The sequence below is a fragment of the Notechis scutatus genome, chromosome 3, assembly GCF_049901735.1.
Source record: "Notechis scutatus isolate UNSWTSFEM ecotype Mainland chromosome 3, rNotScu1.2, whole genome shotgun sequence".
In the NCBI taxonomy this organism is placed as follows: domain Eukaryota; kingdom Metazoa; phylum Chordata; class Lepidosauria; order Squamata; family Elapidae; genus Notechis; species Notechis scutatus.
The window spans coordinates 126,032,612-126,048,428 of record NC_142011.1 but is presented as its reverse complement, the minus strand read 5'-3'; the positions used below and the strand labels follow the sequence as shown (position 1 = coordinate 126,048,428).

Sequence of the window (15,817 nt, the reverse complement as noted above, 5' to 3'; positions counted from 1 at the left end):
GTAGTCTTGATTTAGATAAGGGTTGCAGCTTGGCAGAGGCCTCCATGGTCTTGACCTTCACTTGGTAATCCAGCAGGAGCTCTAATTTCAGGAAAGTCCCCAAATTGTAGATTTGCTTGTCCAGATTTATAACCAAGGAAGTCTGAGTGCCAAATGGTCTGAACAAAATAATTATTAAAGCAAACTTGTTCTGGTAAGAGGAAACAGAGAAACAAAGTTTGGGATACTCCTTTTTATCATATTTTTCCTGGAAAGCTGGTTGCTTCTGCAGAGCAGCACGAAATAAACTTAGGGAGAATAAAATGTAGGCTAAATATTACTATTTGTTTCCTTGTTTTGCCCCTCATGGTTTCAATTCCAATGCTTCATTTGAGCAGAAGTTGCCCCAGTGTGAATCGTGTTATTGATCTGAATTCATCCCACTATATGGGACAAAATGCTGAAAGTTCAAAGCAATGTAGCTTCTTTTTTGTCCTAATGAAAGCACATCTTAAAATATTTATGGCAGAAAGGAATCGTTAAGCAGGGCAGATATATGCAATCTCCAAAGAATACATGTTTCATCAATAAATTGATGGTCTTTTCATGACTGTATGACCAGCATGGTTCACATAATGTATATTATTTGTGCCCCGAGTATCTTCTGCTTTGTTGTCTTAAAGTTTCCAAGAAAGTTATCTTTTAAATCGAACACAATGAACCAAGCCTCCTTGGTTTTTCTTTTCAAAAAAAAATAAGCTGGCCTTGTATTGTTTTTCCAGTGTATCTTAACTACAAGCCTTGATGAATTATCTAACCATTGGCTGTTTGGAAGATGTGGATTTTATTCTGTATCTGAGTGGATTAATAAGGATTATGTTTCTCATTTCCATATAGATAGTGAGAATATCTCAAAGCAGAAACAAAATGCTGCGCCCATCTTTAAAGCTAGTGTTATCCTTTCCATTCCAAATTTTGCTATAATGCCAACCCTTGAAGAAATTCAGCAAACACTTAACAAAGCTGTGGATTGTATTGTAAGCACAATGAAAGGAGTTGGTCAGTGGAGTAAGGAGAGACTATCAAAGGTATGTATGTGTTTATGTACTTCAAAGAGGTCTAGTGATAAACAGTATGAAATCTAAGATATTGGAGTCTAAGGATTTTTTTTCCCCATTCTGTACAGAAAAAGTTGTTAGAACGCAAAATGCTTGCTTTACAAAATGAGGGAGGCAGTGATTCTGAGACTGAAATGAAAGAGACTGAAGTTGGAAACCAGGGTAATATATTAATATTTATGTTTCTTGACTTTCGTAAGATTTAAATACAATATTTTAACTGCTATGTGACATTTCATTGATGCAACAATTAATCATGAAATAATGTAATGGTAATAACATACTTTAAGCAAATATATTTAGAATGTGGGAAAGATATTCTCATCCCATTTAGTAGTGTATGTGTGAATGTCAAAGTCAGAACAGCTTAGATTAATGGACTGAGTTAGCCTCAGAATAAAAAGAAGAGGAAAAAGATTGATTGTTAAAGAATAAGACAAGAGAACTGGCAACACAAAACCTTCTTTTCATGCATAAAAGGATCACTTAAAGTTAGCAGTGGATACACCAATTTACTAAACAAGTAATTTACTGATCACAGATAGGCTTTAGAAAAATGTTCCAGTTTTGTCCCCCTGATGTATAGAGTTCCTTGTTTTGTTTTTTGTCTAGATGCAGCTTCTGATACAGCCTCTATGATCTTGCCCTCTCCTATCCAGAAAAAGAACTACAACAAAGCCATTTCAGAGAACAAGGAAATAATTAAATTGGTGTCTGTGCTTAGCACAAGTATCAGTTCTACCAAACGGGTGAGTTCCACAACATCTCTGAATGTGAGTTAAAGTTGCAGTCCACCAATTGTCCAAAAAGTGAGAAATGATCCTGAAGCAGGAAACATACAGAGAAAACAAAGTGATGGTGAAGGGGTGAAGGGTGTAAGGGTGGCAGCAGAAACGGAGAGAAAAAGCAAAATATTTCAGCAGTACAAAATGGATTAGTCCAGGATGACTACCAAAACAAAACAAAACAGTTTTGTTTTACAAGCTATACAAAGTCCAAGTCTGCTTTTGGTGGCAGCGAGGCCACCAAAATATTAGAGGTGTTTAATGGACTGAGGTCCATAAAGGTCTGCCTCCACTTCATGTATCTTGATCCCTTCCTTGCCATCTTTGTTAATCTTAAGTCAATTTTAATTGTATTTTAACTGTAATTTTTTAAATGTTTTATTGCTTTTACTTGGTTGTAAGCCAAGGCAACTTGGGTGAGATGAGTGGCATATACTATAAACTTAATAAATATATAAATGAATGAATGAATGAATGAATCGTACCTCATGATTTCCCAGATATGATGAAAGTCTTTAATGCCAGAGTTCATGGTTCATTACTGCATGAAGCAATATATATTAAAATTTATCAGTGGAACTGTTTGTATACAATTGCCTTATATTGGTTTTTATCAATGTTTCAGGAAGTTGTTTCAGCTTTGGAACGTTTCAAATGTTACCATCACATCTGGCAGAGAGAGAAAGAAGAAACCATTGAAAATTTCATCAAAGGAAGCCCTTTGCTGTCTGATTTTGAATCCCAAATCCTTTATTACCGAGACTTAGAATTAAAAATTAATTCAGAATCTGAATACATATGCGTGGGAACTGTTGCACTCTATACTGGTATAGTGATTTCATGTTTAGTTAGCAGTAAATGCTGTTTAATTTAGTTCAGAATGTTTTTCAAAGCAACATTAAGACTGCAGTCTCAAAATAAAGTTGGATAATCTGAAATATCAAAGCCTAAACCTATCTTTTGTTTTGCCAGTATAAGGCAAAAAAACATTAAAAAAATATAGATTAAAGATCTGAGCTAGTTAGCAAGAAAATAAAAAATTCCAAACTCTTCCACCAACATTTTAAAGAAAAAGAGTATGCTAGCCTCTTTGAAGTATATGGTGTGTACAATCTTATTTTACATCATTCTCCAGACAGTGCAATTCTCATCTTTTCAAAAAATGTTAAATGTATTTACCTGCCACCAAAAAGCTTACTTAGAAGTCCCTTTAGACTCGGTCAAATGTATTTCTACATAGTATATATAAAATAGCAATAGCACTTATATAGCATTGTATAGTGCTTTACAGCCCTCTCTAAGCAATTTACAGAGTCAGCATATTGCACCCAACAATCTGGATCCTCATTTTACCCACCTTGGAAGGATGGAAGGCTGAGTCAACCTTGAGTCTGATGAGATTCGATCTTCCAAATTGCAGGCAGCTGGCTGCAGCAGAAGCAGCTTGCAGTACTGCGCTCTAACCACTGCATCACCAAGGCTATAAATAAAGCAATAAACCTCTCTTCTTTTGCTGCTTTTCCTGAGATATATTAAAAAGGGGTTACTGTTTTACCTCTTGTCACCACTTGGCATGGAAGAGGGGATAGCAGATTGAATATGGGCTATATCAGTATAACAATTTGGTCAGTGGTGGTATGCTACCAGTTCGGCCAAACAGGTCGTTAAAAAAAAAAGCCTCTGATCAACTGAGAGAAGAAAAACAAGCCTGTCACATCAGATGAGAGGATAAAAATCCAAAAAGCACATGGGAGGGTGGGAGGGTCGCTCCTAGCTTTCTGTTTCTTCATCCTCTCAGCTGATTGGCTTGTTAGGGGCGCATGCACACGATCACCCACCGAAGCAGTAGCAACTAAGGTAGGATCCCACTACTGAATTTGATCCTAACTGAAATTTCTCCGTCACTTTCTATAGCGGATTTAAAGTTGGCCCTTACAACTGAAACCAAAGCTTGGATGACTGCATTTGGACGTCACTGTAATAAGAAATACAGGACAGAGATGGAAAACATCTTCACCTTTGTAGAGGAAATCAGCAAGAGACTAAACCGCCAGATTAGAGACCTGGATGACATAAGAATAGCCATGGCTGCCCTGAAAGAGATCCGAGAGCAACAAATCTCCATAGACTTCCAAGTGGGACCAACTGAGGTAAATAGGAAGGGAACCCAGGCCCATTGCTGGCATCTGGCACTGAACCCTGCCTTCTGCTAGTTTGATGAAAGAAGGCAAAATCCTTTCTTACATTGGAAGACAAGGCAAGGTGATAGAGAAGTCTACCCAGAGGCTAATGTTTTCAAAGTCCTCCTATCAATTGCATCTTTGTTTTCACTCCAAAACTGTTTTTGCTTTCAGCAGCTTTAATATCTTTTCTACTTCTTCCTTGGTTGTGTAGTACCTCACTTTACAGGTTTAATTTCTTAGTTGTTTCATTCAAGAGGGAATGAAACTTACTTTGCCTTTCTCTGCCTGGCTTTCTGCCTAATGGTTCCAATGATAAAATATGAAAAATCTGCAAATTTTGTTTATAGGACAAGGGGAGAGCAGAAGAAATTACTTCCTCAAACTCGAGGGACAAACAGCTCATAAGTATTGGCTTCTCCTGCCCATCAAGCCTTTTCTCGATCATATAACACTTTTTTCACGGGATAGAGCAGGCCTTCATAACTTCTGAAGAGAAAGACTTATACCTTAAAAATAATTGTGTGCTACAAAAGAATAGCTGGTGCACTGATCTGCTGTTCAGTGGTTCAAAAACATTTCTTTCTGGATAGAAGTAGCTGCAAAAACTGTGGCAGTGGATCCTTCCTGGGTAGCATCATGTTTGGTAGCAAGTGGATTGCTTTTTTGTTTGTTTTTAAATTCTGAGGAGAGGGGCTGCGCAAGGCCATCTGATGGGCCACATGTTCTGCAGGCCAGAGATAGAAGAAAATGCAAGAAGATAACCAACCTTAGTCATACTAATGAAATAATCTAAAGTGGCAGTGCTACCTTTCATTTTCTAAAGAAGACACAATATTTTCACTTCAATATAGATATATAGTTCCCCATGATCCCATCCCTTATTATACATTTCTTGAACATCTATTGTTGCTTCAATTAATAATATCGGATATGTTGAAATTATTTGAGTTCCTGGAGGTTAGCACAATATATCAATTGCTATTGGTGTTGACTTAACCATCCGAAATATGTAAGGATGTGTTACAGATTTCTGTGTTTCTGCGAGGGATGCTGCTTTGTTGAAAAAATAATATCAGATTTGTTTATAAAAAGCAGCAATTTTCCTAAACACAACATTTTTATTTCTATCTTAATTCAATTTCTATCAATGGCAAAGTTCCTCTGCTTTTCATTTAAAGACACAGCTTTCATATACATAATAGAAGCATGTATGCGTCTTTCTTTAAATTAATGTACCTGGTTCACAGAGAAATAGTTTTATTTTTCTTTCTATTATAATTCAAAACCAGAATAAAAGTTTGCTATTGTATGACTCATTAGTTATTACTCAATAATTTAGCTTAAATTGTATAATAATTGATGCACTAAAAAATCATTGTTAGGAAATCTGTTTGGGATACTGTCATCATCGTACATCAGCCATTCAGTCATGTCCAACCCTTGGCCCTCTAGGGATCATCACTCACTATGCCCCTCTATCTCACACTGCCTTCTTCAGATCCGCCATGGTCACCTCAGTGTAATCTTTTATAGTGTCCAACCAGCAGGTGTTAGGGTGGCCTCTTCCACTGATCACTCCCAGCATGATTGACTTGAAGAGTGAAGCAGCTCTCATACCATGACCAAGGTATGACCGCTTTTGTTTGGTGATCTTGTCTTCAAGTGGTATTTTTGGTTCGGTCTAGGACTGCTTTGTTATTTTTGCAGTCTATCTAAGTCACCTCTAGCACCACAATTCAAAGGTGCCAACCCTTCTCTTATCTGTCTTTTTTTAGAGCCATTTGTTTTTCCGCAGCCATAAGTAGGAATTGAAAAAGTTATTGCATTAACTAATCTGCATTTGGTTGTGAGATACTGTAGCTGTAAATATATTCACTTTCAAAAACAAAAACTTACATATTCATTTCATTCTTAGCACTAGTATGTAAGTGGTGGCTATCCTCTGGTATAAGTATGATTTCAAGTTCCATGTGGCTGATTTTTAAGATGGGTTTTGCACTAACTCAAACAATTCTCTTTCATCTTTTGCAGGATCTCTACTGATATATTTACCCTTACAAATCTATGTTTGGTTAGTATGACATGTGTAAACTTTAATAATGAAAGATAACAACTGTTGCCTTGGCAGGAATCTTATGCAATGTTAAACAAGTATGAGTTACTGGTGGCAAAGGAGCAGATGGAAAAAGTAGACACTCTGCGGTATACCTGGGAGAAATTGTTGGTCCGAGGAAATGAAGTGCAGAATGAATTAGTGGCTTTGCAGCCCAAATTCAGAGGGGAACTAATCAGCACAGTGGAAGTGTTTGTTGAAGACTGTGATCAATATTACTTGGATTATGACAAGGTACAATACTATAGTACATTGGGAAAACATAATTTTCAAACTTGTTTCTTGTATCTGAAAATAAGTTGAAGGTTAGACATTAAAAATAGAGTTTATTCTTGGTTAGCTCAGGATAACATTAAAAACCCCAGCAGAAATAAGATAAGATTAGCTAACATTCCATTGCAGTTTTTTAAAATGCACAGTACTAGTTTGTTATTATTATTTTTTAAAGCTATCCTTGTCAGGTCTGTAGGTGCTTTTCCTTAGTTGGCCAAATATAGAAAGCAGCTAACTAAACACATTATTCAAGATGGAAGAGTATACCTTAGTAATAGAATTGATCATCTGACAAAATGACAAAATTGATAATCTGACAAATATTTGCAGAGAAATATATTTTATCCCCAAGTCAGGGTCTGGAAATTTCCCCATTGAGAGGAATTCCAGAATTATAGTGTTATATGTAGTAAATTTCTCCCATATCTGAAACTTTGAAGAAACGTTAACATTTTAGAAAGGATTACTTCAGAGTAGACCTTATTTTACAAAAGCAACTACAGCATTCTACACTTGGATAGTGTGAAGTAACTCAACTGAAAAGAGCTGTATTTGTATCACTGTGAGATAGTGATAGACACACTTCATTTTAAATGTATGAAACACTCCATGGTGAAGAAATTTTCCAATATAAAAAGTTTGATTTGCGGCTGCCGAAACATTGAATATGTCATTCTATGCAAAGTCATAGTTGATCCACAGATCATAAACTATGTTATCCTTCTGCTTAGACATGTTTTTTTTTAAACAAATTTTATTAATTTTAAAGACAAACAAATCATCATTAACCATTACATACTTGAACCTTTTTCCATTATAAATTTTACAAGTCAAATAAAACCTTATTTTATACAATATAATTCTATTTTAAACCATTTCCATATGAGCATACAAATACCTCTTATCCAGTTTCTCTTTACTTCTCTTTACTCTTATTCAATTTCACTATTATTATTTCATCTATTTTTTTCTGACTTGGTTATCATTATTCTCATTCTATATTTCTGCAAGGTTTTATTAATTCTCCCAAAAACATAAACACACAACACACAAACATATAAAAAATCTTTTAGGAAAGTAACTTGGCCCCAGGTACCTCTCTCTACATGGACTTCAATTATATTCATGCTCATCTTACATGTCATTACCTATTTTATTTACCATTCTATGTCTTCTATATTAGCTTCTCCACACATTTCACTCTTCTTAATTCTATCTTATTTAATCCATCTTAATTTGAGTCATTATATTTGTATCTTTTGTCCATTCTTTATTATCCCTTTGTCTCATTCCTTATAATAAAAAAAAAGAGTTTCTCCTGAAATCACTAATCAGAGTATGATGCCTTTCTATCTTCCCCCTAAATTAATTAGATTAACATTTAAAATAACACCTAATACCCAATCTGATTCTGCTTGGTACATTCTGTCTACTAATTTTTTTTCTTTTTAATAAAAGAAAAATAATAAATCCAAAATGATTAAATACATAGTTAAATAATAGATCTAAATATTGAATCTTATAACATTCCCATTGCCTTTTCCAAAGACAAATACTACAATAATAATTTTATAATAACATCAATACCATAGTCATATTAAACTCTTTAATTAAAACTCAATATTCTAAACATTCCCTTTAATATTTTATTAAATTTTAAAATCAATCATTACTAAACATTTCAACATTTTAATCTCTTATTAACTCTTAAACCATTCTAATTTTCTATTTCTAATACAAATGCTACAATACCATCTTATGTACCTTGCAAAATCTTTTTTAAAGAAATTATACTTTACCCTTTGTCCCTAAAAAAGATTCCTCTTTTCCCATCTGATTTCAAAACTTTGTGGCTTTTCTCCACCTTTTCCCTTTCTTTCTTCTCCCACCAGACCTTTCTACCCCCCCCCTTCTCCTAGCCTCTGCCTTACTGGCTTCCCTTCTCTGTTGTGTTCCTTTTTTTTTTGTTTACTATCATTATATTGATTTTGCACCTTATTTTTCTCTTTCTTGAGTGTTTTTTTAAATCTTAAGTCCTTCATTTTCCTTCCTTTCTTTCTTCCTTCTTTCTTAGTTAAATTTTGAAATTCATTAAAGATGGCTTCTTCTTCTTCTTCTTCTGCTGCCTCCATCTGTTGTAGTGTTTGTTGATAGGTAGCAAGCGCCATTTCTAAAAAAAAGGAAGGCTTCTTTTACACCATCTTTGCCATCTTTTTTTGTTTGCTCATATTCTTTTCTCAGTTCCTCAACAGAAAAAGCCATTATAAATCTTTTCTTTTCTCTCCCCCCCTCTTTCTTCTTGCAACAACCAAGATATTTCAAAAAATAGAACAATCCCAAAGTCATCAATCAATCCAAGCCAAGACAAAGTTCTCACTTTCTCTTCCTGGGGTAGTATCAATCAAAAAAAGAAAGTCCAAATCTGTATCTTAAAGCCTTATTGCAATACATTTCAGTCTTCAGATCCTTAAGGCATCTCCTCCAACAAAATCTTAACATATAAATATATTTTTTGTCCTCTCCCTTCCCACTTATCATATAATGCCAGTTTTTACCTGAAAAAGACAGGTTTCTCAGTATCCACTTGTTGATTCCGTAGGGAAGGAGAGTAAACTTTCCTTTCAGCACCTCAAAATTGCCGCTTGTTTTCTCTTCTGGAAAGTGTCATTCAAAAAGCCATAATTTCCAGGAATTATGTTAAATATGTCTTAGAGTCCTGGGTCAACCAAGAAAAACTTTCACTTTCAAAGGCTTTCTCCTCTTCCTCCTGCGCATTCTTGCCCAGCTGCCAGCTTCTTTGTGGCGGCCATTACGGACCGCCGCTGCACCGTCTTGGGAAAAGGGGGTTCTGCCGGCCGGGGAGGGGTCTGCAACACCCCAAACCCCTCTCCGGATCCCCCTATCTTCAGCCGCCCCTGCAGGGCAGCCTTAGCTCCAAACCCGTCCGGATCGGAGCACCAAAACGGCTAGCACAGCAGGGATCGCGCAGTATCGCGAATCCCTGCTGCTCGCGAAGCCGACAAACCGGAAATCTGACCTTCTGCTTAGACATGTTTTGATTATGATTTGATTACTTGTTCTGTTGGAAGCTTTGAAGCTGATGATTGAATGTGCAAAAGGAAGTACCACTTTAATTACCATAACCTTAATGACGTAGCCATTTTGGAGATGAGAAAATGGACACTTTAAAATGAAAGGTAGTATATACTCTTAAAAGACTTTTAAGTGGATTTTTATTAATATTTCAATCTCTTCCTTTTCCAGAATGGTCCCATGGTAGATGGACTTGAACCTCAAGAAGCTAGTGACAGGCTTATAATTTTCCAGGTATTTCCCCTACCGTTTTGCTTATTAAATGTAAAGTATCTTCACAGTCTGATAATCTTGCATTGGACTTCACCTTCCTCCCAATCAGGATGTCTTAGATTGTATCAGATCAGAAAAGGCTAATATAAACAGCTAATGCTTAAAGAAAAGTGTAAAATAGCATCACCCTGATGTGTCACTAAATTTGTATCTGATCCAGCAAGAGAAAATTATATCGCAAAAGTGAATTCCTCAATAGTCAAGGAGACCCTGTTAGACCATACCAATTCTGTTTTCTGTTTCTATAGTGACAAAAGAATTTATGCTGAAGATACGTGCAGATGCTACGAGTGCTTGTTCTCTGTAAATGTCTATATTGACATTGGCATTTTGTAATTTGGTTCACCTTGCCTGAAACCAATTTCTTTTTCTTTTGTTCTTGGTAAAAATGACCCAGCTGGGACAAGGCTGGAGGAACAACTAGGAGCAAAAGGGCTTGATTTTTATAGCTGCTTCTCCTGATTTCTACGTATGAATAATTGAATTAAATGGTATCTGCATCACTAATATAAATACAAGCAATTGTTAGCTCATTGTAAATTTGATTCCTTTTTAATGCTCAATTTGCAGGGCAGATTTCAGTGCTGACATCTATATTTGTTCCCCTTCTCCTCCTCCACTGTATTGGGAAGTGAGGGTGATTGGAGTTTAGAAAATGAATTACATCTTTGCAATTCTCTCTCTCTCTCTCTCCCTCTCTCCCTCCCTCTCCCTCCCCCTTCTTTATAAATAACTCAAGGTGCCAAACATATCTAATAATCAGGGGTAGGATTCAAATTTTTAACAAACAGTTCTGTGGGCGTGCCTTAGGTGGTGGGTGTGACTTGGTCATCGTGGCTGGGTGGACATGGCTTGGTGGTCATGTTATTGACTGGGTGTGGCCAACTCAATATCACTCACATTGAGGCACGCATCTCCTCGCCTGGCCTCTCATGACTGTGGGGGTGCTGCAACAGTCGTAAATGTGAAAAATGGTCATAAGTCACTTTTTTCAGTGCCACTGTAACTTTGAATGGTCACTCCACACAAACAAAGTACCAGCAAAGGAGGGGAAAAAAACTCCAGAGAAGTTCCTGAGATAGGAAGTCAATCCCTGCCAAGAATGTAATAAGGGTTAATGGAGAGGCAGTTTCTGTAAGCAACACCAGAATGTTTCCTTCCTGCCTTCCTTACAGGATTAGGCCAGTAATTTCTTCTAACAACCAGTTCTCCGAACTGCTTAGAATGTTAACAACCAGTTCTAGCGAATAGGTGCGAAATGGTAGAATCCCACCCCTGCTAATAATCCATCCTCCCCCCCTGCAACAACCCTGCAAGTTTGGTTGAGGTGAGAAAGAGTCACTGGCTCAAATAATTGAGTCACCTTTCATGTCTAAGGCAGGACTAGAATTCTTCTAGTTTCTAGCCTGGTGCAAGAAAAGTAAAAATGTTCGACATATTCCTAAAACTTGGGGATGGGAGAGTGCATTTTCCCAGAGGCTGTTTCCTTTTTACAATATTTTCCAGACTGACCATCCATGATTACTCAAATTTGTAAAAACAAAATAGCCCCTGCTTTGTCTCAAGTGTTTGGGGAGGGCAATTCTCCTCCTAAAAGAAAGGCAAGATCATTACTCTGTCTGTATGCTTTCAAATATATGTTGGCTTTTTATTTTTGAGTTAAAAAAAAATCACTGACAAACTTTGTTGATGTTTGTATTGTCTTTCCATGAATGTGCTGGGAATAGAAACCTCAAATCCATTCCCAGAAGATTAGTGAGATTTACAAGGACAAAAACCTTTTTCAAGGAGACTGAATTGTATGCACATACAGGTGCTTTTTTAATGCAAGTAGCTATTTTATTTTATTTTATTTTATTTTATTTTATTTTATTTTATTTTATTTTATTTTATTTTATTTTATTTTATTTTATTTTATTTTATTTTATTTTATTTATTTTATTTTATTTTATTTTATTTTATTTTATTTTATTTTTTATTTTATTTTATTTTATTTTATTTTATTTTATTTTATTATTTTATTTTATTTTATTTTATTTTATTTTATTTTATTTTATTTTATTTTATTTTATTTTATTTTATTTTATTTTATTTTATTTTATTTTATTTTATTTTATTTTTTATTTTATTTTATTTTTTATTTTATTATTTTATTATTTTATTATTTTATTTTATTTTATTTATTATTTTATTTTATTATTTTATTTTATTTTATTTTCCTAAAACTGGGGATGGGATTTTCCCAGAGGCTGTTTCCTTTTACAATATTTTCCATTCCATGATTATCAATTTGTAAACAAATTTTATTTTTAAAAACAAATTTTAAACAAATTTAAAACAAAGATTTACAAGACAAAACCTTTTTCATGAATTGTATGCACATACAGGTGCTTTTTATGCAAGTAGCTATTTTATTTTATTTATTTTATTTTATTTTATTTTATTATTTTATTTTATTTTATTTTATTTTATTTTATTTATTTTATTTTATTTTATTTTATTTTATTTTATTTTATTTTTTATTTTATTTTATTTTATTTTATTTTATTATTTTATTTTATTATTTTATTTTATTATTTTATTTTTTATTTTATTTTATTTTATTATTTTATTTTTTTTATTTTATTTTATTTTATTTTATTTTATTTTATTTTATTTTTTATTTTATTTATTTTATTTTATTTTATTTTATTTTATTTTATTTTATTTTATTATTATTTTATTTATTTTGTCAAGCGATTATAAGATAACAGGTATAAGTATAAACATGGTTATGAATACATGAAATGGATACGAACAAGGGAAAAAAAAGAAACAATAGGACAGGGACGGTAGGCATGTTGGTGCGCTTATGCACGCCCCCTACAGATCTCTTAAGAAAGGGGTGAGGTCAATAATAGACAGTCTAAAGTTAAAGTTTTTGGGGTTTGGGGAAGAAACCACAGAGTCAGGTAGAGTATTCCAGATATTGACCACTCTGTTGCTGAAGTCGTATTTCCTGCAATCAAGTTTGGTGCAGTTTACCTTGAGTTTGTATCTATTGTGTGCTCTTGTATTGTTGTGGTTGAAGCTGAAGTATTCATTGACAGGTAGGCATTGCAATGTATAATTTTATGTACTACACTTAGAACAGACCGAAGGTGGTGTAGTTCTAGGTTTTCTAGGTCTAGAATTTCAAGTCTGGTGACATAAGATATTCTGCTACGAGTAGAGGAGAACTCTTCTTGTGAAATATTTTGAACCTGTATGGTATTGTGCTGCATGTTCCCCAATGTGGTAATGAGAATCAGGATAAGATCCAAAAATGGAATTTGCAGAGACAGTTTTCCACAACCATCACCTGCAGTCAGCAATACTCTAGTTTAATATATCATCATTGCATGTGTTTATGAGGGCCAGTTTTTGAGATAGGGGATGTCAAGATTCTTGGTAGCTGTATTGGTTCTTTTGTTTCTTAACAATTCTCATCTAGAAGTGGGAATTTAGAAGTTGTGCAATAGAGAACGGAAAACGCAACCAACAATGAATTCCATATTTGGCTGTTATCTCTCGAGTTCTTTCTCTTTTTTTGTTACTGACTTTTCTGCTTTAGAAAAAAATTAAACCTTACTCAAGGTAGCTATTTATATATTGCTTATGGTTTTGAATATTGTTAGGCACACTCAAACTTTTTATTCTACTCTCTAGAACCGATTTGACAACCTTTTCCGGAAATATATCACCTACACAGGAGGTGAAGAGCTTTTTGGTTTGCCTGTCACTCAGTACCCTCAACTCCTTGAGATAAAGAAGCAACTGAACTTGTTGCAGAAGCTATATAGCCTGTACAACAATGTCATTGATACAGTGAATGGCTACCATGATATCCTCTGGTCAGATGTAAACATTGAGAAGATTAACAGTGAACTTCTTGAGTTTCAGAACAGGTGAGAAAACATAGGAACTGCATAACTCTATTCAGCGGAGCTACTGTGACCTATTAGGTGGGTGGTTTCTTTCAGGTTGATGCTAACAATACACTGCTTAAAGCAGACTTCTGAAAGACCAATAGAAAGAAATTGAATCTCAGTTACTTGTTGGTACTTGGTGAAATGTTAATTGATTTCATTTTTTTTCTTCTGATTAATTTGTCTGCATCTCTAATAAATGCCACTATGTCACAACCCTTTTTCTATTGAGAAATGCATATGTCATGCAAATAAATGCACCAATAATGGAACACTTGTTCACAGAACAATAGTATGGAAATAAACTTGATTGTCTTTACTTTGTTACTGAATATTCGGTAATATTTAATGGGCAGTTGTGTCATTTACTGAAGCAAAAACTGAACCTTGAAAATGGAGGAGTAATCTATGTTTCATATAGTCATCCTTGGCTACTTTATGGGGGCTTTACTAGTATATCCTTTTGGGTTTATTCTAAAATGTTGCAATAAATGTACTTATAGTCACTGCAGTAGAAATGGTGCTTTAACATTTCCTGGGGGGGAGAGTGGGGTGTTAATTGATTTTCATAGATGCCTGCTTTATGGTTTTGCAGATTCAGCTAAGTCATAATGTGGTTTATATATAGTTCTATGTGAGGAGTAGATGTCAAAATTGTCAAGAATGATGACAGAACATCACAATGCAAATCCTGCCAGTTTTGCATGTACATCATGTTGGCTGCCTTGTGATTGCCTGCCATCTTATTGGTTTTGATCCCTTCTATTTTGATACCACTGTTGTTTAATGTGTGGCATAGATTCAACTATTGTGGCTTTTTAATCGTGTTATGTGTATCCTGAACCATTATACAAACTTAAGCAAGTACTACTTAATGTAAGATGTGAACCTGGCACATGTTTAGACAGTTCCTTTCAAATCCAATCAAGTAAAACTGTGCTCTGATATATTTTTCCAGGTGGGGTGGGGATCTGTAGACACTGGATTGCAATTTGCATAATCTACCATTGGCAGAAAATCAATGAAATATCTCTGCTGGATAAGACACTGCCATTCCCTTAGCTCAGTGGGTGTCAAACTCGTGGCCCACAGGCCGAATGCATTATGTGCTGGCCCTGCCCCTGCCTGGTTTAGCGAAGGAGGAAAAAAGTCCCTATATGTCATGTGATGCTGCTGTGGCGACGCGAGTTTGACACCCCTGCACTAGCTAATCTACATTAATGGGTTTTAAAGATTTAAAAGTAAATTATATATTGTCCTGCAAATACTAGACTGTTGATGGAAGTATTTAGGATTACAATTCTGTATACAATTACCTGGGAAGAAAATTGCTTTGAATTTTGTTAGACTCTTAATGAATACTAGACCAGGGTTCTCCAACCTTGGCAACTTTAAGACTTGTGGACTTCAAATCCCAGAATTCCTCAGCCAGCAAAGTCTACAAGTCTTAAAGTTGCCAAGGTTAGAGACCCCTGTACTAGATAACACATGACCCATTGTGTCATTGTTTCAGAGACATTTCTTTACAGATTTCTCAATACCTTCAACAATGGCAGAACTTCTAATGGATGGTCTTCATTGGAAAAAGTTCTTAAAAATTCAGGGAAATATTCAGAGATGCATCTGCCTTGAAAATATTCAGTGTTAAACAGTACAGCACAGTCAAACATCAGGAAAAGTTTTATGACATTTGCATTTGGTCATAAAATGTTTTATAAAATTTGCCAAATTTCAGTTCCACAGGAGTCACCGGCAGTGGTGTGATTCATTTTTTTCTTTTACTACCAGTACTGTGGGCATGGCTTGGGGGGCGTGGCAGGGGAAGGATACTGCAAAATCTCTATTCCCTCCCCACCCCACTACCTGCTTTCCAGCTCTGTTCTCCTGTGCAGGGCAACCAAAGAAGACCCAGCCGATCAGCTGGGACTCAGGAGGCAGAGAATAGATGGGGGAGGGGCCAGTCAGAGGTGGTATTTGCCGGTTCTCCAAACTACTCAAAATTTCTGCTTCCGGTTCTCCAGAACTGGTTAGAACCTGCTGAATACCACCTCTG

At 35.1% G+C, this 15,817-nt stretch overlaps 1 protein-coding gene across 1 annotated transcript in view; it reads left to right on the top strand.

The window, feature by feature from the left end:
- Window positions 1-15,817, top strand: part of DNAH5 (dynein axonemal heavy chain 5) — a 163,649-nt gene that overhangs the window by 39,997 nt on the left and 107,835 nt on the right. Inside the window, exons 20-27 of the mRNA XM_087961159.1 lie at window positions 877-1,067; window positions 1,166-1,259; window positions 1,710-1,846; window positions 2,508-2,709; window positions 3,797-4,032; window positions 6,194-6,412; window positions 9,716-9,778; window positions 13,505-13,743. Coding sequence (XP_087817285.1) covers window positions 877-1,067; window positions 1,166-1,259; window positions 1,710-1,846; window positions 2,508-2,709; window positions 3,797-4,032; window positions 6,194-6,412; window positions 9,716-9,778; window positions 13,505-13,743 — 1,381 coding nt within the window. The remainder of the gene's footprint in view (window positions 1-876; window positions 1,068-1,165; window positions 1,260-1,709; window positions 1,847-2,507; window positions 2,710-3,796; window positions 4,033-6,193; window positions 6,413-9,715; window positions 9,779-13,504; window positions 13,744-15,817) is intronic.